This window comes from Alligator sinensis, unplaced genomic scaffold (genome assembly GCF_000455745.1).
Source record: "Alligator sinensis unplaced genomic scaffold, ASM45574v1 scaffold1391_1, whole genome shotgun sequence".
In the NCBI taxonomy this organism is placed as follows: Eukaryota; Metazoa; Chordata; order Crocodylia; family Alligatoridae; genus Alligator; species Alligator sinensis.
In genome coordinates this window covers 496,256-519,233 of record NW_005842761.1, presented here as the reverse complement: position 1 = coordinate 519,233, position 22,978 = coordinate 496,256, and the positions used below count along the sequence as shown (strand labels likewise).

Below are 22,978 nucleotides of genomic sequence, written 5' to 3'. Positions count from 1 at the left end.
TTATAGCTATAAGCCTAAAGTCTGTTGCCTAAATCCATATTCAAAACCTCAATAAGGTAGCTGGCTATCAAAACTTTTGGGCATTTAAAGTAGATCCCCATTTTTGCATGCCCAGCATTTTTTAGATTTATCACTAACTGAAGTAACTGGATATGGACAGGGGTGCTTAACTTCAGGTTACATGTTTTGAAAATACTGGCTCAAGCATTTTCAAAATTTTCGCAGCACAGTAAAACCTTGAATTTCTGCCTACAGGAAAGGAGTGTGGAGAAGCCAGGTGTGAAGTGGATTGATATCACTTCTGGAGCTTCCCCCTGGCCCACCATGGCCTGACAGCGTGCTGAACAACATCTTCATCTCACTTCAAATCATCCTGGTAAACTCAGGGAAACGGCTGCTATGGAGCCAGTCACGTTTGAAATGCTGGCTGTGTATTTCACCAAAGAGCAGTGGGCTCTGCTGGACCCTGCTCAGACAGCCCTCTACAAGGAGGTGATGCTGGAGAACTATGCAACGGTGGCCTCGCTGGGTAAGGGTTCCTGTCTTCTCGGGTATTAGAGGCTGTGAGGGTCTCTGAAGCGCCTGGGCTTGGATTTTGCTGACGGAGCTTTCATGGTCACTCAGATTTCAGGGAGATCCAACCCCAAATTCTCTGATTGTGTGTGAGACATCCCTCCCAGGGAGCAGGACATTCAGGGCATTAATGATGGTCCTGCCCTTCCTATGGTCCTCCTCGTCCCTTCTCTTTCCCAGGGCAGGCTCCATCCCTGGGGGTCTCCTAACTCTCTGCTGTCAGGGATGGCAAGTGTGTCATGAGCCAAAACAGGGGGCTGATGTCTACATTCATTTCTTTTCAATCTTACCTGTGATACATCTCAGCAAGATGTATTACTGAGAGCCCCCAGGGGTCCCTGACCTTTCTGTCATATAGCAGTCATGGGGCTGGGATGGTTACAGGTAGAGCCTTCTGGGTGAGCTATGGTGCCAACGTATTGTTCCTCCTGGACAAGGGAGACCTCTGTGTTCCTCGTAATGAGGGGCTTGGGGGCTGAGTGGGGGGTTATGAAGTGGTTTGTGGTCTGGGAGCATTTAGTGAGGTATATGTCTAGAGTAGGAGAAAAGAAGGAAGGCAGGTGTGCTAGGGAAGGGCTGGCAGGCTATGGGCCACCACAGAAATGTGACCCTAGTGCTAATCTGTTGTGGCACCACCAGTGCAGGCTCTTTGCTGTCTGTGCTGGCTTGGGGTCAGGGGGTCTCCTTTGCAGGGTGGAGGTGGTGGGGGGCAACATTTCTTCTGTTTATTTTTGCACAGCTTGTGTTAATTAAACCATTCAAGGCCACAGACAGGAGTCAAGACCCCATTGTGCCAGGTGCTGCACAGACACAGGGGCAGGGGGAGATCCCACCCAACTCGCAGTGATAGTCACACTCTCAGCGATACCTTCCTGCATTGACATGTGGCAGACGGGGAACATAGGGATGTGTGCGGGGGGTGAGTGTCAGCAATAGAGACATTGTTATACCCCAGGCCAGGAGAGAGTAAAACAACTCTACTCAAGCCCTGGAGAACATGTGAGGGCCCATCCATGGGCGGCATGGATGAATTCTTGCTCCAGTTCAGTGCATCATGGGATTGTGGAGGACTTACAGCTCAGGTCAGGACCAGAAAGGAGCCTGTCTGGATAGGCTACTCTGATTCTAGATGCAGTAACAACCCCAGACTCAGTGAACAAGACTCTCACTTGTTTCCTTTCCCCCAAGCAGGATTTCTGATTTCCAAGCCCAGCCTGATCTCCCGACTGGAGCAAGGGGAGGAGCTGTGGGTCCAGGCCTGGCAGAACTACAAGGAAAGGGAGATCCCAGGAGACTCCAGCCCAGGTGAAGAATCAGCTGAGCTGATGAGGAGGCTGCGTTTTATAACTTCATGTCACATGTGGGTTTTCAGTCACCGCCACCCCCCCCCCCCCCCCCCCACTCCCCCCCCCCCCCACCCAGGAGTCTCCCCCCCCCCCCCCCCCCCCCCCCGCCCTGTCCCCTCACCTGCTACCAGAGGAGGCAGAATCCATCCACTCCTCCCTGCCCTGTGGAAAAAGGTCGGAGGGGTATTTTGCTACTTATTTTTACATCCCCCAGCAATAGTTTTGCTTGGTTCATCCCTGCCGCCTCCCACCACTGAGGTTCCCCCTTCCTGAAGAGCAGGGCATGACTCATGCCTGGATTCTCTCCGTGTCCCCGCAGGTGATGATCTGATGAGTGAGAGCGAGGAGGATCCCCAGCAAGAAGACTCTGAGCATGTAGCACTGCATGGAGAAGCACCAGGAAGGAACAAAGGGGCTGTTTCGCAGAGCCTGGAGCTCGGAGGAGACTGTGAGAGTCAGGCTAGGGCAGGAAGACAGCAGGAAAACCAGCTGGAGAAAAGGAGTGAATCCCCTCACAAGAGCAGAGTCAAAAAAATCAGAAAGACTCCTCCGAAAAGACTACCCACTGGGGATAGAGCTGACACCGGCAGTGACCCATGGGGAAGCTTTCACTGTAGGGCCACCCTTCATCTTCACCCAAGCCCTGACATGGGGGAGAGGACCAACAAGTGCCTGGACTGTGGGAAGAGCTTCAGCAAAGGCTCAGCTCTCAACCTTCACCAGAGAATCCACCTGGGGCAGAAACCCTACAAGTGCGGTGAATGCGGGATTGGCTTCACGCAGAGCCACCACTTCCTCTCCCACCAGCATGTCCACACAGGGGAGAGGCCCTACACCTGCCCTGACTGTGGGAAGAACTTTGGCCAAAGCTCCCACCTGGCGATCCACCAGCGCATCCACACGGGTGAGAAGCCATACGCCTGCCCCACCTGCGGAAAGCGCTTTGGTGACCGCTCACACTTCATCACCCACCAGCGTTCACACACGGGGGAGAAGCCGTACCGATGCCCCACCTGTGGGAAAAGCTTCGGGCGGCACTCCTACCTCCTCCTACACCAGCGCACGCACACCGGGGAAAGGCCCTACAAGTGCCCAGACTGCAGGAAGGGCTTCAGCGACAAATCCCACTTCAATACACGCCAACGTATCCACACAGGTGAGCGGCCCCATGCCTGCCCAAGCTGTGGCAAGTGCTTTGGTGACCGCTCGCACTACAACAAGCACCAGCGCATCCACACAGGCGAGAAGCCCTACCAGTGCCCTGAGTGCGGGAAGCACTTCCGCTGCCGCTCAGACCTGGTTATCCATCAACGCATCCACACGGGGGAGAAGCCCTACCCATGCCCTGACTGCGGGAAGGGCTTCAGCCAGAACTCACACCTGATTTCCCACCAGCGCATCCACACGGGGGAGAGGCCCTACAAGTGTCCTGAGTGTGGGAGAGGCTTCACACAGAGCCCGCACCTCATCTCACATCAGAGGACCCATGCAGGAGTGAAACCCCACAAGTGTCCTGATGGCAAGTGGGTGAAGTAAACAGTCACTTTGCTGGTTCCCCAGGCAGTCAGGAAGAGCCAGCACAGTCCCCTCATGGGGACCTGCAGCAGGTGCATGAGTGGAGGAGGAGATCACCTCCCTGGAACAGAGTTCTGCAGAACAGGAGACAGAGCCCATTCCCACACCACAATGAGCTTTGTCGTTGCTTCTCAAGAAGCCCCAGATGTTGCCAGCTCAGCCCCTGCATATAAGTTATATTTACCCAGGGCCACAGGGTGCTCCTGGGTTCTTTGCTGATAGTAGACCGATAGCCTCTCCTATAATGGCATCCAGGAATCTTGTGATGAGACAGTCTGTCTCATCACAGCAGGCCACGATCTGCCCTCAGTTCCTCTTGCCTTTATTACCTGATAGTCAGGGCTTGTGAAAGAAATTTGAAGGCTTGGTACCTCCTTTTTTGGGGGGTGCTACTTCCAATTTTGGAAACAGGAAATAGTGTGATCTGATTTTTGGTCTTCTTCTGTTCTTGGGGTCTTGGTACCACTGTACCCCATTTCTCCTGGACTCCAGCAATGTGATGTATCCAGATGCAAGGCCGTTGTTCTTAGGAAACTCCAACCAAAACAGAATGCTGTCCTTTGTCTCCTGAGTGAAGCAGTTTATCTTTCTGCATTCGGTCTGTCCCCTGCTCTCTAGGCTGGCTTCCACCAGACAAATCAGATTAAGATCAGGTTCTTGGGCCTTATCTTAAACCTCTTCTAGTATGAGCTGGGCTCAGGATATCTATATGCCTACTAAAATTCTGGGATGAAGACTGTGATATCCCTCTTTTGTTCCTCTGGCACAGTGGAAGTCTATGTAATAAAGAAAGCATACATCTAGGGAGGGAACAAAGCCTTCTTATAGGCCAGTCTAAGGTATGAAAGGAGCTCCCCTGGGAGCTAAGCATCACCTTCCTCATCACACCAACTATGAGACATGTATCTCTGATCTGGCCTTCTCTGCCCTATTGCATAGTGTATAATGTGTCTATTGAGAGAAACAGAAGACACCACACTGCATGCACTTTTCTGCCTATGGAGAGGATGAAAACAAACCCTTTGGCCCAGGTCTTACTCTACCTCTCAGGCACCCAAGTGCAATCCTGTTCCACCTTGCTTGAGTCCCTGAAAAGCATTTTGTGACTTAGTCTCACAGTGAAGATGATGGCACATTGCAAAAATAGATGCATTACTGTTTTTTTCTGTAACAAGTCAAGTAGAATAGGACCACACTTGAGCACCTAAGATGTGGAGTAGGGTCTGGCCCTATGTGACTGATGTTAGTTGTGCTGTTCTTTGCATCCCTGAAAGGTGCTCAGGCAGAGCAATTACAGGGCCAGTGGAAGAACCTTTACACACAGAAAAGATGTTTGATACAGCCTACCTAAGGCTATTGTTATTTCATCAGCTGTGACTTTTGGTTTATTACTGACAGTGTCTTAGTTAATAAAACTGATGTGTTCAGTAGCAGTGAGGTTTAGATTCAAAAGGCAATGTCTTGACCTCAGCTCTCGGCACAGAGGTAGCACAATGGTTTATTTGTGCTTTTCTTCCTTTGAATGGAGAGGAATAAAATGGATCAGAGTTTGTCTCAGAGTCCTTTATCTGGAGGGGACAAGAGGGCAGATCTTATTTGGAGAATTTAGTTCTCTGTACAAACTGCTTTTGAGCTGGATTGTTCAGCCCTGGGGAGAGAACAAGCCATGCAGCTGGCTTTCAAAACTCCTAAGGCAAGAAAGAAAAAAGATAGCCTGGTGCTTCTGGGAGGACCTGACATAATGGGTCCCTGATCTTGACCACTGTGGCACAAGTCCCACTCCACCTTCAGTTGGGCAAGTAGTATATATGCAGCTAATTTAGTTTTTAGCTCTTACACCGCTCCTTGAGGAAGGCATAATAACTCTATGTACACACAAAATGGAGAAGAAGGAGGGCACTTCCGCCTGCTAGCCCAGGAGACTCATTATTAGGGTACTTGCTGATGGAATGGGGAGCTGCAGATTCTAGGTGCTCCCATCTAGCTCCCAACCTCAGTTTTTCCTCAGTTTCAGTTTTTGTGTGATGTTGGGCAAGTCACTTGGGCTTGGATCCTAAAATTGAGGGTTTAGGTCTGGTGCTGCTCCTCCTTCCCACTGGTATTAGATGCCAGGGAAAGTACCTAGCTCCCCTGAAGAGTGATTGGTGACACTTGAGGTGCCATGGACTAGGATTCACAACACCTGGCATGCCAAACACAGAGGTGGCTGAAGCCAGCCAGCCAATAGGGAAAGCTGAAGAGGCGAGTGTGTGTGGAAACACCCATCTCTGTCTCAGTCTATGGTCCCTCCCTCCTTGAGTTCAGTGCTGCTGAGATCCAGAGCCCCAAACTACTGCCCAGCTACAGGTGCCAAAGTCAAGGGTGATGCCAATGCCCAGCTTTTGCATAGTGGCTTAGTGTACAGAGCATTACTCAGCAGACCATTTTTTTAATTTAATTTTTCTGTATTCCCAGCCAAATCCATTCCAAATCCATGAGTCAGTGCAGAACCATAAGTGGCCCTGCTACCAGCAAACATCCTCCACCCCCATCTGGGGCTTCAGATGTTCCCAAAACCTTTGTCGAGCATCCTTCTTGCAGGCCCAAGCCCGGAGGCTTGGGGTTTGGATGCCCCGAGTTTTGTTTGCCCTTAGCCATAAGGCCCCAGGAGCAAGCTAGGGAGGAGTCCCCCATTTTCATAAAGTGGGCATAAAGCCAAGGTTAACTGTGCATCACCTCTGCAGGTACTATCCCATACCAGCAAAGCAGTCTTTCCGGAGTGCGACTAGGAAGCCACTGTGGTGATCACGGTATTTCCCCTGGGTATGCAATGGCTGCACTTGATCTGAGCCTTCAAGAGACCAAGAAGCAAGCCATTAACCTGGATTTTAAGATCATCTCAGCCTAAAGAGGTTTAAAAACTACATCTTCCACCTCCCCACTGAGTGCTCTAAACACTGCACTGTGGGCTAAGATAACACTCACTATCCTTCCTGATGAAGTGGGGACTCTCACCCCACAAGGAATGTGTGAAGTTCCTTACTTTGAAAGGAATACTGAGACTTACTTTTCTCCAGGCCTGAACAACAGGCTGTTTTATTCCAGAACAACAAAACCAAAACCTGGGAAAGTAGAATTAATTCAGAAACAACATAGGGCAGAGCTCTAGCTCTCAAGCTCCATCCCATAATAATAAGGACTAGCAATTTAGCCCTATAATTGCCCAGTTACTACATTCCTCCCCTCTTAATTTACAACCTGGACATAAACTTTCAAATAACTAGGAGCTCTCCATTCTCTGGCTGGATAACGGCCCTCCAGACTAGGAGAGAGAGACTATGTGTCTGTCTCCAGCATCTCTGCTCTCCGGACTAGGACTCTGTGGATATTTCCAAATTACTGGGCTCAGAATTTTCAGTCATTCTACCCAATTCTGGGTCCTCCGAAAACCCATCCTTCTCAGGTAATGGCTCCGGTCCCTCAGGTAGGTTGGTTTGTAAGCGGATGTGGTCCTGATGTCGTCTCACCATTTGGCCATCACTGACTAATTTTAAAAGATACGGGTCCTGTTTGTTCTTGGATCCTGCCTGGAACCCAAGTAGGTTGGCAGGTACTGAAATTTATTGTGTAGACAGGATCAGGCACCCCCAAAACTCTCTTTTTAACGTAATAGTCATGGTTGTGTTTTTGAAGGGTCAGTTTTTTCCACACTTCTTCCTCCATATTGGGATACAGTAAATCCAAATGAGTCCTGATCCTCCTTCCCATTAATAGCTGGGCAGGGCTCATGTCTGTGGTAGTTTGAGGTGTGACTTGATATTTTAAAAGGAATCGAGCCAATTTTGTCTCCAAACTTCCTACGGTCATTTTTCTCATCCCTTCTTTGAAGCTCCTCATGGCTCTCTCTGCAAGACCATTCGAAGCTGGGTGGTATGATGATGTTTGAATGTACTTAATTCTATTTTTACTAAGAAACTCCTTAAATACACGACTAGTGAAATTTGGGACATTATCTGTAACCAATACCACAGGCAATCCATGTGTGGCAAAAGTCTGTCGAAGCTTATCACAGGTTGCTTCTGAGGTTGTTGAGTTCATGGGGTGCACTTCCACCCATTTTGAATGAGCATCTATTATGATCAAAAACATTTTTCCTAAATAAGGGCTGGCATAGTCTATGTGCAGACGAAATCAAGGCTATCCTGGCCATTCCCAAGGATGTAAGGGTGCTTGTTGCGGGAGGCTATTGATGTACTTGACATGGGGGGCAGTGCTTGACATGGGGGGGGCAGTGCTTGACCTTTTCAGATCTTCATCTAGGCATGACCACCCCACATAGCTGCGAGCCAGGGCTTTCATTTGGGAAATTCCAGGATGGGCCTCATGTTGTTTTGCCAGCACTTTCTGTCGTCCTTGAGGGGAGACTACCGCTGCATGCCCCACAAAACACAGCCATCCTCTATGCTCAGTTTGGTACTCCTGGTCCAAAAGGGCTGAAGTGCTCCTCCTGGATTTTGTCTTGGTCAGCCCTGTAAGGTGTACCGCATTGCCCCAGACAGGACAGGATCCTGCCTAGTCCACATTTTGATCTGAGAAGACTTCATTAGTACAATGGGTGTTGCCCATTCAGCAAACTGCACAGGGGAGATGATGCCTTCTAGTTCCAGTCTAGCCGATTCTGTTTCAGTTCTCTCTCTGAGCACATATGGAACTGGCCTGGCTTTGAAACACTTTGGCTGGCTGCCCTCCTGGGTATAAAGCCTAGCCTTTATTCCCTTCAATGTACCTAACCCCTCTTGGAATACTGCAGGGTAGGCCCCCAGGATTTCTTTTAGGGTGGGCATTTTCTGTAAGTCTAATTTACATATTTCTTCCCAGCCTAGTCTGAGTTCTTCCAGCCATGTCCTACCGAACAAGTTTGGCCTCTCTCCTTTTATTACTAAGGCCTTTAAGGTTTTCTGTTGTCCTTTATAGGTAACAGGGACACTTACTGATCCTATTACTGGGATGTTTTCCCCAGTGTAAGTCTTTAGTTTTGCTCTTGTCTTTCCCAGTGGATTCAGGCCTGCTTTACACTGTTGAGAAGTCTCTTCATTAATTACAGATCATTTAGCTGTACAGTTACTCGATAAGGTCCTACTTTATCTTCCATTACACGACATACAGTGTGGACCTCTTCATCTGCCTCTTCTCCCTCTTCCTCCTGTATGTGATAAGCTTTTTGCTTTCTTCTTTTTAATTTGGCCTGACCTTATTGTGCAGCCAGATGGCCCCCTTTGCATTTTTTTGCTAAGTGTCCCATCTTTCTGCATTTATGGCACTGGGATATTTTGTGTCTGCAAACTGAGGCTGAATGCATGCCTCCACAATGAAAACAACTTTCCAGGCCTCTAAACCTTTGTTGAGAGCTTTGCAATTGGTTTATTGGCTCATGCTGAGTTTCTTAATTGTTGAGATGTAAATCCTGTAAATTTTTCACTGCTGCTTTCATGGCAGTGGCCACCTTTACAGCTTTGTCCCAGGTCAGGTCCCCATCTGCAAGTAATTGTTTTTGGATTTTTACATCACCCACTCCAAACCAAATCTCTCTCTCAACATATCCTCTAGGATATTCCCAAAAAAGCAGTGTTCAGTTATCTTTTTGAGCTCAGCAATGTACTCTAAGATCGATTCACCTGCCTTCCTCCGTCTGTTATGGAATTTGAAGCGTTCTACGATAGTGTTTGGCTTTGGAGTATAATGTTCAGATAAGATCTTTTGCAGCTCCGCCAAACTTTTATCTCCTGGCTTTTGAGGTTGCAACAAACTTCTTAAGAGGGAATATGTTTTGCTGCCACAAGCACTGAGAAATATCGCCGTCCTGTTTGTCCCCATCAGTGATTTCATTAGATTGAAAATAATGGCCCAATTTCTCAATATATTACTGCCAATCCTCAACGTCTGGGATAAATTCTGCCGTTTTCCCATAGGAAGACATAGTTAGAAATCCCATCCTCATTGCGACTGTTAAGTCCCTTACTTTGAAAGGAATACTGAGATTTACTTTTCTCCAGGCCCGAATAATAAGACTGTTTTATTCCGGAACAACAAACCAAAAACTGGGAAAGTACAAGTAATTCAGGAACAACAGAATCCTAGCTCTCAAGCTCCATCCTACAGTAAAGACTAGCAATTTAACCCTATAATTGTCCAATTACTACAGAATGCAAAAGTCATGGGGCCAGAAAAGAGCATAAGGAGAGACTCATTCACTCTGTATCCCAGCAAGGAAGGTGCTGTCCTGGGAGGGAGCCCTGGGCTCTGGGACTGCTTGTGCATGTTGCATTAGATAGCCTTTGGGCAGAAGACATTAAGAAGCTCTTGGTCCCCACCCTCTGCCTCCCTCCTGCCCCGAGAGAGCAGGTCTGGGCCCAGTGCAGCAGGGTGAGGGCAGCAGCCGCAGCAAGGGCCACTGCATTTCCAAGTCACCCCAGCAAGGGCGTGAGGGCAGCCAAGCAGCAACCTGTGCTGGGAGCAACATTGAGCAGCGCAGCACGAGCCACCCTTTTGATCCGAGGGCGGACGAGGAGCCACTTTCATTGCCTGTGTCCGCCAGAGGGCCCTGCCAGGGCTGAGGGAAGGAGGCGGCTCTCTCCCCCTCCCTGACTTTTTGCTCAGCAAAGGGGAGGCAGAACTTCCTGGGTCAAACGCTGCTGTTGTTGCTGCTGCCTCCATTGTGAGCAGCTGCTGCTCCCACCGTGGGGAGAGACTTGCATTGCAGCCCAGTCCCCCAGTGGCAGGATCCACCCGGGCTCTGCCAGCACCAACTCCTGAGCCGGGGACTCCAGGTAATGGAAAGAGACCTAGGGAAAGTGCTAGCATAAGCAGCACAGGGGCTCTGCACCCACTGCCCCTTTGCACCCATCACCACTCCCCAGGGTCTGCAAGCCCCAGAGCTGGTGCCCTCACTGGCACACATACGGGCTCTTGCTTCTGGGAGTGCTGGCAGGAGCTGACCTAGCTATCCCCCTGGGAGTGAGACTCACTAAGTATTGCATCCAGTGGTGAGGGGTTGGCGGAAGAAGAAAAGGACACTGCAATGAGGCAGCAGGAGCAGTCAGTGGGCAGGGAGGTGGCAGGCTCCAGCCCAGCCCAGCCCAGCCCAGCCCCTTTCCCTGCAGTCTCCTTGGGCAGAGTCACTATCCCATGCCCAAGGCAAAGAGCAGAGAGAGGAAAAACTAATCCCTGTCTCTGTCCAGTCTCCACACTGCTGTTGGGATGGGGACAGCATTGTGGGACTCTCCAAAGTCACTTCTCTTTCATTGCAGCTGAAGCTGACTGTGACACTGACAGTCTGTGCCAGTGACACAAGGTCCATCTACCAAGCCTTCCTCCGTTTCCCTGACATACGGGACGACAGTGGAGGCAGCGCCGGTCTGACCCAGTCTGGCAGTTCCTATACGCACATGCAGGTTCGACAGTGCCAGGTCTGATGTGGAAAGTTTGTGGAAACACCACTGAGCCAGTACTTAAGAAGGGGATGTGAAAATCATGTTACCTTCTACAGGCAATTACAATTTTTTTTCTAAGACTTCAGATGCCTTCAGAATTTGGTTTAGGATGCTAACATTTGACCGAGGGAGAATTCCTAGGTCAGACACTCCTCTCGCTGTTGTCTGGGAAATATTTGTTTTGATATAGATGTATTATAAGGGTTGAATTAGCCTCCAACCTACATATATGCTGACATTTTCATTCAATAAGATTTACTAACTTAGCAAACTGTTCTGCAAACCCTAATGCACATGGTTGCCTGTGGGAAGGCATAGGGTGCCACTGGCTTCATTTTAACTGCTAATACTGGAAGGACTGGGAAAATAGTGTAGTGTAGTGCAGTGCTGTTCAACTTGGGTGCCTCAGCACCCTGGGGTGGTGTGAGATCCTTTTAGTGTCACTGTGCTGCTCCTGGCTGGCGCTGCCCTGCTGCGCCCATTTCTGGGAGATTCTGGGAGGGCCAGACCAAGAAGCAACTGAGGCAGGAGGGGTTGTGCTGTTGCAGCCTTGCTGGACATCAAGGCTGTTGTGAGGCAGGTGCTGCTGATGTGAGTTTTACACTCCAGGACTCTAAAGCAAAGTAAGAATCATCACTCCAATCTCAGACCCAATAAATGCAGCAATATGCCCATGTGTTTTCAGTGGTGGGAGAACTCCTTGTTCCTTTTTTATTCTCCTTGCTTTGAAGCTGGGCAATCTTTAGGCTGCTCTGATACTAGGTTTGCTACTGCAACTTATAATCAGGCCTTATTTCCAACTCCCTTTTGGGTACATACAATAAGCCTCTAAGAGGCTGGTGAAGTGCTGCAGCAGAATAAAAAGCATACAGCACTATGAAAAGTGACTCGTTTAACTGCAAAACAAGGAGTAAGCAGGTGTTAGGGAGAGACCTAAGTTCTCTTGAGCTCAAAAATTCATTTGGGAACTTTGAGGAGATGTCTGCACATAGTAATGGAACTAGAAGTTTGCTGGCAAGAACTATGAATGAAAATCTGGTCGGGTATGTCTCCCTTGCATGGGGAAAAGGAGGGGCTTCCTTTGCCTACAGCCCCAGAGTGCTGCTAAATTCAGTAAAGTGATGGAGGGGTGCTGAGAGTCTAAAAAGATTATGAACCACTGCTTTAGTGAATTGGGATGTGCTGGTGATCATCTGTAATCAGTGACCATGTTAGGCTTCCTATACCAGGCACTAAAATTGGGCTCCTAAATCAATATCCAAGTCTATTATTTTTGGCCCACTTATTCATGGGCTGATTATGCATAGTTCTGAGCACTCAGAATTTTGGCCTGAAGTTGCACACGTAACAGTCTTGACATACAGGCCATCAGCTGAAACACCTGAACACAGATGTGAGAACCTAGCCCTAGGCTTTTGTTTCTGAATATCTTGCCTCAAGTATTTCAGCAGCACAGCAGAGCCCAGAGCTTGTATCTGTTGGGAAAGAGCTTGGGGGAAGCTAGGTTGTGAAATAGGCAGAAGCCTCTTCTGGAACCACCTTAATTGCCTTTCTTGATTTGACAGGTGGCAGAATAAAATCCATGTTTCACCCCAGATGGTCCCAGCCTCCCAAAGAATGGAGAGAGGGTGTAGCTGCGGTGGAGCTGGTGGCCTTTGACAAGGTGGCTGCATGTTTCCCTAAAGGGCAGTGATCTCTGCTGGACCCCCATCAAAGAGCCCTCTGTGGGAACAAGATGCAGGAGAACCATGAGACTATGGCCTCGCTGGGTAAGGATTCCCATCCCCTAGAGCAGGAAGTCTCAAGTATACAGCCCACCGAGGTGGGTCATCTAGCTGCCGTCTTCTCCCAAGGCCAGAATGGAGGAGTGGGGGCCAAAGTTGCCAGCTCATGGGGTTCACATGCCCTTTGCAGCCTCACACCACTGCAGGGAGATGCCTCAGCATGGCGCCAATTGCTACTGCCATTAAATTTAATGTTTCCCTTTGCTGACAGCACTCGGCTAAAGGGTGGAGCAACAACAGACGCAGTAAGAGCCACACTGCCGCTTCCTCCCACAGCAGCATGAGACTGAGAAGAGGATGAAAATCCATGTTAACCCCCTGTAGCAGGGGGCCTTCTCAGGGGCAACTTGCCTTTGGCCTGCCCACCTGTTTCTGAGCCAACTGCCTGCCTTCTCGCCTGCCATGCCATGTTATCTAATTAATGATCTTAATTAGGCGGGAGGCTGCCCATTTCTTGCCCTGATGCCAGGGGGCGCTATCTGTGGCTCTGTTTCTCCCCTACACCACAGCCCAAGCCTCACTGATGGCATCCACTGATGTTAATTTCACCAGCCCCACATTGGGCCCCAAAATCCTCCAGTTCAGACCCCAGCTGGATCCCTCCACTCAGGCAGCCTACCCCACCCTCATTCAGGGCTGCTTAGCTTCCTGAAACTATTTCTCCTCTCAGGTGTGATCCCCCCGGGACCCTTGGCCACACTGGCCCTGGCCTCACCTCCAAGGCCAGTCAAAAACCCCAAGCCCTCATCTCTGGGCATCCCTTGCAGTGGGCCCCTGGCCCTTTTGACTGGTCTGGTCCTGGCCCCAGCATTGACCAGTTGAGGGTACTCTACATCAGGCCTCTGAGCCTCTAGCCCCACCCTCTCTTGTGGGTCCGGCTTCTGGCCCCTACTAGGGGTTAACCCACCGGGTTGTGGGTGCTGGGATTATTAAGGCACCCCGACTGAACTGCCTTTCACCGGGGTGGTAACTGGCCTGGCATTGCCTGGAGGCTCCCAGCCCACAGAGCCTCACCAGGCCACCCACTCCCGACAGGGTGCAGTTTTAGGTCATGCCCAGGACCAGGAGCCTCCAAACCATCCCCTACAGCTCCTGCCCTTACCTCCAGGATGTTTCAAGCAGTTTTGTAGGCAGGTGATGTTACTGCCTGCCTGCCAGCAGCAAAATGCTCTGTGTATATGGGCAGCCAAAGATCTAAAATAGCCACCGCAATCAAGCACCTGCTGACTGCTTGGCTCAGGTCTTGAAGTGGCAGAACCAACAGTGCCCTGCCACACCACCAAGTTGCTGGCTGTACCAACACACACCCCCTGCTGCCCTTCCTCCTAGAGATGTGGCAGGGCTTCTTGACCCAGCTGTCAGAGCCCTGGCAAGAGATGGACTTCTAGCAGCCCCAGTGCCCTGTGGTCAGTGTGGATGTGGCCTGCAAGCACCTGCAAAGCAGGGAATGTGGCCCACAGACCAATTTGATTTTGACACCCCTGGCCTAGAGAATTAGGAGCTGCAGTGGATGGTGTCTCTGAAGCAACTGATCCAGCTTCCATACAGAGCTTGTCTCTGCTTTCCCTGCTTTCAGGATCTGATCTCCTGAAGTCCCCAGATTCTGGATGTGTCAGGCTGACCTTTCTCATCTACTCCCCTGGGTGAGGATGTCTCTTCCAAAAACTGAGGCTCTCAGGTGATACATGCTCCATGTACCCACGCCTCTTGCCAGGACACTCTTCATTTTCTTTGCTGCCTTGGTAATGGAGCCTCGTTCTGCCTAAGTGCTGTCTGCGCAGTCTGCTCTGTGTCTGTGGGGCACAAGGTGGAGGGGAGCCAACACCAGGCATGAAGTGTCAGTCAGCTGGATACCTGTAAGGGCAGAGCAGACCTCATGGGATGAGGAAAGGCAAATCTATTATGGCCACATGTGTAGAGGCTGTTCACTTGCTGCACTGGGCTGGGGCAGATGTCTAGTGACCTCCTTTCTTGGCTGTGGACATTGTTTCCCTTGTGTATTTCTGCATAGCTTGTGTTAAGGCAGCACCTTGTAGCCCCAGTCAGGAATCAGGGTCCCATTTTGTTGGCAGTGGTGACACTTAGGGAGTGCACAGGGGTGCATGTGCACCCCCTGAGAGCACAGGTGCACCCCTTGACCGGCCACGCTCCCCGCTGAGGTGATGGGTGGGGTGGGGCAGGAGGGAGTGCTGGTGTCCCCCTGTGAGTGCCAGCCAGGGAGTGGGAGCACTGGATGTAGCACCATGGCCGCTTCCAGGTGCAGCACGGCTACTTCCCGGTTGGTGAGTTTTGCTGCAGGGGACCCCACCTCCCCCCTCCCGGTTGGTGAGATTGGCCGTGGGGGGAACCCCCCCCCCGGTCACTGACTGGTTGCTGGGGGGGCACATGCCCTCCCTAAGGTGGCACCAGTTGCTCATGTCTGTTGGTCACTGCACAGCCAGAGAATGAGGGAAAGTTCCTGCCCAAAAAGCTGGCAGTCTTGCTGACCTTCCTCTCATGGTGTGGGGCAGGGAGGGATATAAGGTTTTGTGGGGGATGAAAGAGGAGGTGATTATCAGTGATGGAGATATTATTAACTCCCAGATACCTATTAAGTGGAGCCTCCCTACTCAGCTCCCTAGGATAGCCAGTGAGGGCCATTCCTTAGTTAGAGAGGACAAACCCTCACTTCAGACCAGGGCATCATGGGATCCTGTAAGACTCATAGCCCAGTTCTTGTAGATGGTGAGTGGGCAACTTGGTAATATCACTGGATACAATGACTGCTCAGGCCTCACTTGTTTCCTTGCTCCAACAGCTGATGGGAGGGAGAACAAGGAGATTACTCAGCAAGAAGGACCTGAGCAAGTGGAACTACGCAGGGCAGAAGTGAGAGTTGCTGAAAGGGATGCTTCCCAGGCAGTGCGGTTGGAAGGGGTCCCTGAAAATCAGTGCAAGCCCAAGAGACTGGAAGGAAACTGCGTAGGGGAGAAACAGGGAAAATGCACTCAGAAGAGCAAAGGGCTCAGGAAGCTGAATGGCCCTGTCCAGGGGAGAGTCCCCGGTGGAGATGGGCCCACCATATGCAGTGACTGTGGGAGGAACTTCTATTGCCGGTCCGCGCTGGTGACTCACCAGCGCATCCACACTGGGGAGAAGCCCTACCAGTGCCTGGACTGTGAGAAGAGTTTCCGCCGGAGCTCGCACCTCATCTCGCACCAACGCACACACACGCGAGAGAGACCCTACCGCTGCCCCGACTGTGGGAAGAGCTTCAACCAGAAATCCAACCTCCTCATCCACCAGCGCATCCACACAGGAGAGCGGCCCTACCAGTGTCCTGAGTGTGGAAAGAGCTTCAGCTACAGGTCAGTCCTGATCATACACCAGAAAACCCACACGGGCGAGAAGCCCTACAAGTGTCCTGACTGCGGGAAGATCTTCAGCCAGAGCTCAGACCTCACCAAGCACCAGCGCGTCCACACGGGCGAGAAGCCGTATGCCTGCACCGAGTGCGGGAAGAACTTCAGCCTGAACTCACACCTCCTCTCGCACCAGCGCACCCACGGAGGGGAGAAACCCTACACCTGCCCCGACTGTGGCAAAAGCTTCAACGACAGCTCCAACCTCATCACCCACCAGCGCATCCACACGGGGGAGAAGCCCTATAAGTGTCCTGACTGTGGGAAGAGCTTTGGGAGGCTCTCACACCTTCACAGGCACCAGAGGACTCACACAGGGGAGAAACCCTACACGTGCCTGGACTGTGGGAAGAGCTTCAGCGAGAGCTCATCCCTGATTAGGCACCAGAGAGTCCATATCTGAAGTGGGGGGAATGTCAGGGGGAGTCCCTGAAGGATGAGGGCACACAACAGGTCCTCTCCAGAGCATTCTCAAATGACTTCCTAGGGCTAGGAACAGACGTTGCATTTGTCCTAGCACAAGGTGTGCCTGTGCTTGTCCTAGAGCAGAAATATCCAGGGATTGACAAGAACACACATTACCCTTCCAATCAGGGTTCAATGAGCAGTTGAATGCATTGTCACTCTTCTGCCATTGATGCACAGGCTAACTGTTCAGACACATTTTGTGATGTCCTAAGACAAACTGTTAGCACTTCTTATTCCATGAACCTTTTTAGGACAGCGGACATGGATTTCTGACTATTGTGCTTTTCCTGGAATAAAATGACTTCTCCTGGGACAAATGCGTTATTTGTTTGCAACCTAAGAAAACAAAGCAGACGTGGGACACACAGCATTTTCTCCCAAGGGAATGCTCTTCTCTGCAATAAAGTTATTTCTGAGGAAATCAGAAGTTAATTTATTCTGGAGAAAGTTGCTCTAGTGTATGGGTCATGCACCCACTACTGCTGGCAATTTCAGGAGCCTATTTGCTCAATACAAACCCATTTCCCCACCACCTAGGGGCTGCAGTCGTGTCTACTTCAGGCAGCCAGGTTGGAAGAGCTGCTTGTATGTATGCTCCTTACTTTGGAGTAAATTTACTGCAGGGTAAAATTCAGGGGAAATTACAGTAAGCTTACCATGTCTCCACACCCTAAGCATCCCATTCGTGATGGCAAAGTAAATAATACTTCTGCCAGTTCCCACACATATCAGACAGTCAGGCAAGCCTGGAGAAGCCACCTAGCCTCCAAGATGCTTCTTAGGGCAAATAATAATTGTTGCCTTCCTGGACCAGAGTGGTGTAGAGCACAAGATCACAGCAGGATTCCTGTGTGGTGGAATGGATTGGTGGATGATGATGACTGCTTTTGAGAAGCTCTCTGCATTGCCTGTTCAGCTCCTGCGCTTACGGTTGGTGCTTCTCCCATGCAACTACCTTTATCAAATATGCTGTGGCTTCTGTTTTGTTCTTCGTTGTATCTTAGGTAATAATAATAATAATAATACCTTAAGGGGAAAGAGCAAACTCAACAGGAGTAGGAATGTGACATCCTGAGCTGGCTCCTTGGCAGTGTTGGAGATGAAGGTTGACTTTTGACTTCCTTATTTTGCAAAAAGGAGAAATAAGGTGAATCCAAATGACTTCAGACTCTCAGAATCTTATCTGAGACAAGAATATCAAGATGGGCCTTTCTGAGGTGTGGTGACACCTCCAAAGAAGTCTGTATATGGGTATATTTTGAACCATGCAGCCTAGGGTCTAGCAACTGTAGTTACACTGGAATTCTGCTCTTTATACCCTGTAGTTACCATGAATTGATAGACACGGAGCATGGAATTCTGTTTTCCTTCTCATGATTTTAGATGTGTAACTACTCCTTATATGCAGGCAGCAATCCTGTTTTCCTAGCAGTATAGACACATAAGTGAGTGTACATAGAGTAAGCATGTGCAGTAGGCTGTACACTGGCCAAGCACATGTGCAGCTACATACACATGCCCCTTGTAGATGCTTGCCAGTGTCTAAAGCACTGGTTCTCAACTTTTTCAGACTCAGGGCTCCCCTCATTAGACTCAAGACACCCCTCAGAAAATGCCAGCTCTTAGCTTTCATTGGATTACAGAAAAGAAATTGAGCAATTCTTCTGTTGCAAAGAACTCAGAGAGACCACAACAGGTCAGAATGTTTTTTATACTATGGATTCCTATTTGAAATCTCTGAGCTTACCTTGTGAGTCACGTGTAGGTGTTTGCACACCTAACAGTGCTAATATTGTGTGCCACCCTATGGCACCCTTAAAAGTATCTCACACCTCTGTGGGGTGGCCCTTCATCTGGTTGAGAATCATTAGCTTATGGGTCGAGTACTATGTTATGACATCAAAGAAATGGTGGTTTAAATACCCTCTCAGCAGAGTGGGAGAGTTAGTCCAGATCTTCAGCTTCCTGGATAAGTGCCCAACCCATTCAGCTCTTGGAGTCAGAGCAACCATAAGCCCTTTTTCTTTCACCCATTTTTCCAGATGTGTAATGGAGCCATGTACTCATGTAGTCTGTGTACTCAGGTGTTCATGTCAAAAACAAAGTGGGGGACAAAACCAGCCATGTACATGGCTTGAAAACTGCCCCTTGGACATGCAAAGGGAAATAGCATTCCACCCAGAATGTTTAACTAGGCAACTGGGTCACTGAGTATTGCCAAGTAGAGTTTCATACCAAGTGTCTTGGGTTTGCAGTTCTCCTGTTGGATGCATGTATTTGCTACAAAGTCCTGTAACCAGGAGACTAAATCAGTGATCAGATTATTTGTGCCTGCTTCACAGGGCTGGGGAACTAATCCTTTTACACCTAAAATCCAGGTTGGTATAATAAACTGCAGTTTCACTGTAATGCGATTGTTGTTTCCTTGCTCATCTACAAACTCTTTAAAAAATACAAAAAAGTCTTTTACAGTCGCACATGTAAATACTTTGAAGCTATTTCCTTCCTGTAATCTAAAAATACTCACTGCAATGAGTTTAGAACAAAAATGGCAATAATAAGTGGTTGCCTCATCAAGTTAATCTGCAGGGTGAATGAACTAGTGGGAGGCAGGGATGAAAAGATCACACTGTAATTGCAATCACAGGACTAGCAGGGGAATCCATTTTCCATTGCCTGAGTTTGCATTTGATAGTCACTGAACCTAAGCCTTGTCTCTGCTTTTTTTTGTTCTTCTTGTAAATCACTGTGGCCACACAACTCTATGCTTTTTTATAGCAATCATGCAACCTTCTGGGTAGGTGCCCCACAGTGCAATCAATATTTGTTGTTAAGCTGCTGAGCACCACAATTCTCACAGTCACTTGTATAAACCTGACTGCTCCACAGTCACAACCAGATAGCTTTGGTTGGGTTGTCATACAGCCACAGCAATGTTGTAGTTATATGGGTAGGCAGAGGACAAAACTGAGTGATGACAGTTAGGAGGCATTTTCCTGCCACGGCTTCAATCAGAAGCAGCACTGATGGGTGGGACAGGGCAGACCTGCAGCACTGGCAGTGGCCGGACTATAGGGTACAGAGAAGGGTGGAGATCTGAAAGTGGGCAGAGCTCCCCAGGGCTGGAGCAGCCAAGCACCAACACAAGAGTTGGCCTTGGCATGGAGAAACATAGAGACGTTGTCATCTGAAGCTTGCCACCCTGATGGAGAGAGGTCAGGCATGCACCTGTTTGATGCTGGTAGATCAAGCTCTGGCTGTTGTGGAGTTTCACTGAGCTGTGGAGCAGGCTCAGTTTGGTGGTACACCAGAGATCTGGTTGTTTTGTATTGTTGGGATTCCCAAATTATAGAGGAACTCTGGATGGATCTCTTATGCTTATAATTTGGCCCCTCCAGATTCAGGTCTCGTAAACAGGAAGAGAGATTTTTCCATGGTGCTGCAAGGCCTAGTTGATCCCCATGGAGAAGATTTCCCCCTGTTAAAATGTGCGTGTGCATGGGAGGGGGAGTCTGGAAAAGTCCCTGATGCCAGGAGCTTTAGACATGCAGCCCTGTTTCCTGCAATGAGAACGGGACCTTTTTACAGCATAGACTGATTTTCCCTACCATTCTGGAAACTGAAAAAGGCCTGGGAGACCCTTGGATGTGTGGCAGTGAAGCCAAGGGAAGTGACATTGGTCAATATAACTCTGGAGAAGTAAAGGAGCCACTGATAAACAGGCAAAACCATGTCTGAGGCAGTGCACTGTGGGATAGCAGTGGGAAGTCTGCCAGAGCTGTATAATTAATCTAAAATAGTGATGCACCCACATGAACCTCATTCTGCCATAATGCCTTCCAAAATAGACAATAGAGACATGATGCTTCAAGGTGGATTAGTTAGACTAGGATAAAATGCCAGATTACTTTAAAATAACTGAGTATGAATGCAAGGCAGTTTATGTCATAAGAACAAAAGCTGTACCTGAAAACCTTTCTTGTTTATTCAAGGCCTTTGTGACTGAAAGGCAATAAGAAAAAAAAGAACATTTTAAAAAGGAGATCTCATTAAAAAAAAAAAAAAAGATGAAAGGGATCCTCCCCTATTCTCCCATACCTCATGAACTTTCATCAGCTCTTATAGTCTACAATTTTGATAGAAGTGAGTTAAATCACTGTAATTTTGCCTGTGAATGAAGCAAGGTTAAAGTTAGAGAAGCTCTGCTGCACTTACATCACTATATCATACAGAGGTAGCAGTTTTATTGTAACAGCTTGTATCACTACCCTTTGATAATAAATGAAATAGTTATGTCTCCCTATACCCTGAGCTGAGAGAGATAGTTAGTCTGAAGTCAGTCAGAAGGCGGGGGAGATATGAACGTTTATAGACTAAGTAAATAAGGCAGATATGTAGAGCACAAGCTTTCATGAACCCAGGTTCAGCTCATCGGATGCTGTGAAAGGAGGTGCAGAAAACAGGGTGAGAGAGAGACACTGGAATACAAAAGAAAAGGGAGGGGGCAGAGAGAGAGAAAGAGGAGGGAGAGAGTGGGAGGCAGTGCTAGGAAAGAAAAGCAAACAGGCAGTGAATTCATAGGAACAAAGTGGGCCATAAAAGCTAATCCAGGTAATGGAATAAGAATCCATAGTGCCTGTTTAAACCATATTTAATGCAACCCAGTTTGTGGATGATTTCTTGGTCTGCACTTTCCTGTTCAAACTGGTTTTTAAAGTGTTTTTTTTTTTTTGCCTGAGAACAGCAATCCTGTGGTCAGCAATGGGGTTTCCAGGGGGGTTGAAATGTTCTGACACAGGTTTTCATGTCTTTCTTCAGCTGATGTCAAATTGTGGTTCATTCATTCTTACACATAGAGATCGCCCCATCTGTCCCATGCAAACTGCACGAGTCTCAGCACAAACAGCAATGCTTGTAGCACAGTCTAGTTGTTTGGTGTTGATTTTAATCAGTAAATATGTCTGAGTAAAAGCCACAACCAATTCTAAAGACAAGGAACTCACGTATATCAGCCAATGAGAAAACATGGGCAGTCCGTATTATGTATTTGCATAGGTCTTTAAAGACACATCTGTTTTGATGTTTAGATATTATCATACATTTGGCTGAAAAAAGAAAATTTCCTAGATGCAAGTTTTGTAAGATGTTTGACTTATTGCAGAGTATCTTCATTAAATGAAAGTGTTTCTAGTGGAATACCACAGGGTTCAACATTAGGCCAAGTAGTATTCAACAAGTTCGATAATGACCTGGAAGGAAACACACCAACATTTCTGACAAACTTTCCAGCTGCTTTGTAGCTTGGAGAAGTGGGACCTAATGAGGAAGCCAGGACAGTTGTACTGAATCACTTGGTCAGATGGGCCCATTCCAAAGGCGTGTATTTTAATTTAGACAAATGCAAGATTGTACATAGACAACCAAGGCCAGATGTTCAGGGATACATAGGGAATGTGCAGGCTGCAGCATACACAGACATACTGCTCAGCTCTGTGCACCATGTCTGCCGGACAAGAAGCAGGGTAGTCATGTCTGCAGGGTGCTGTGCCTGGGCTAGTTAGCGTTGCTTCTCAGTGGTGCAAAATTGACCTATCCCTACTTCCTGCCCCTCCCTATCCTGGGGTTTCCCCCTCTGCTTCTGTCTGGCAGTGCAGTTCCCCTTTTCTTCACCTTAGCTGCTGCCTTTATCCCTGATGATGCCCATCTTCCCCCTCCTTGCCCAGCTCCCTCCTGTTTGACCTTCCTGGAAAATCCTGCCCATCCCTTCTCTCTAATCCGCCCAGTTTTCCTCTCCTTTAGCATCTCAAGGGACACGTCAGACGACAAGGGAGGGCAGAGCAAAGCCAGCAGCTTCAGCCAATGTCATGGAGCATCCTCAAATCACTCTAGTGCACTGGGCAGCCGTAAAGTTGCTCATTTCCCTGCGCTGTAGCTTCTGAAACTTTATTTCAGCTCTGCTGACATCAGCTTGAGAGCCAGAGACTCCAGGTAATGGAGAGAGACCTGGGGAAAAGTGCTAGAGACAGGCAGGACAGTGATTCTCTGGACACAACAGCCCCAGGAGCCTCAGCTCTTGCCACCCTTGGGAAGCTGCTCCTTTGCTGTTAATGCACCTTTGGGAGGGATTGGAGCAACTGCAACAGTAGTGAGGCCATTGCCCTCACTGGCTCCAAACAGGATCTGGCTCAGGTGTGAAACTGGAAAGAATAATTCAGGCTGGGGAAATGGGATGGCAGGAGGACCACAGTCGTGCCTTGATGGGGCTTCTGTTTTGTCTTCCTGAAATAGGGTGAATGGAAGGAGTGAAAATACATCCATGATGGAGGGGAGAGGCAGCATGGAGGGTGACAGATTTAACCATC

At 49.0% G+C, this 22,978-nt stretch overlaps 1 protein-coding gene across 1 annotated transcript; it reads left to right on the top strand.

The window, feature by feature from the left end:
- The first annotated feature begins 382 nt into the window (after positions 1-382).
- On the top strand, positions 383-18,229 carry LOC106722835 (zinc finger protein 436-like). Its single transcript, XM_025216726.1, has 5 exons — positions 383-529; positions 1,765-1,878; positions 2,239-3,451; positions 12,680-12,732; positions 15,545-18,229. Exons 1-5 carry the CDS (start codon positions 400-402, stop codon positions 16,549-16,551), a joined length of 2,517 nt encoding a protein of 838 aa, XP_025072511.1. The 5' UTR covers positions 383-399; the 3' UTR covers positions 16,552-18,229.
- The last annotated feature ends 4,749 nt before the right edge of the window (positions 18,230-22,978 follow it).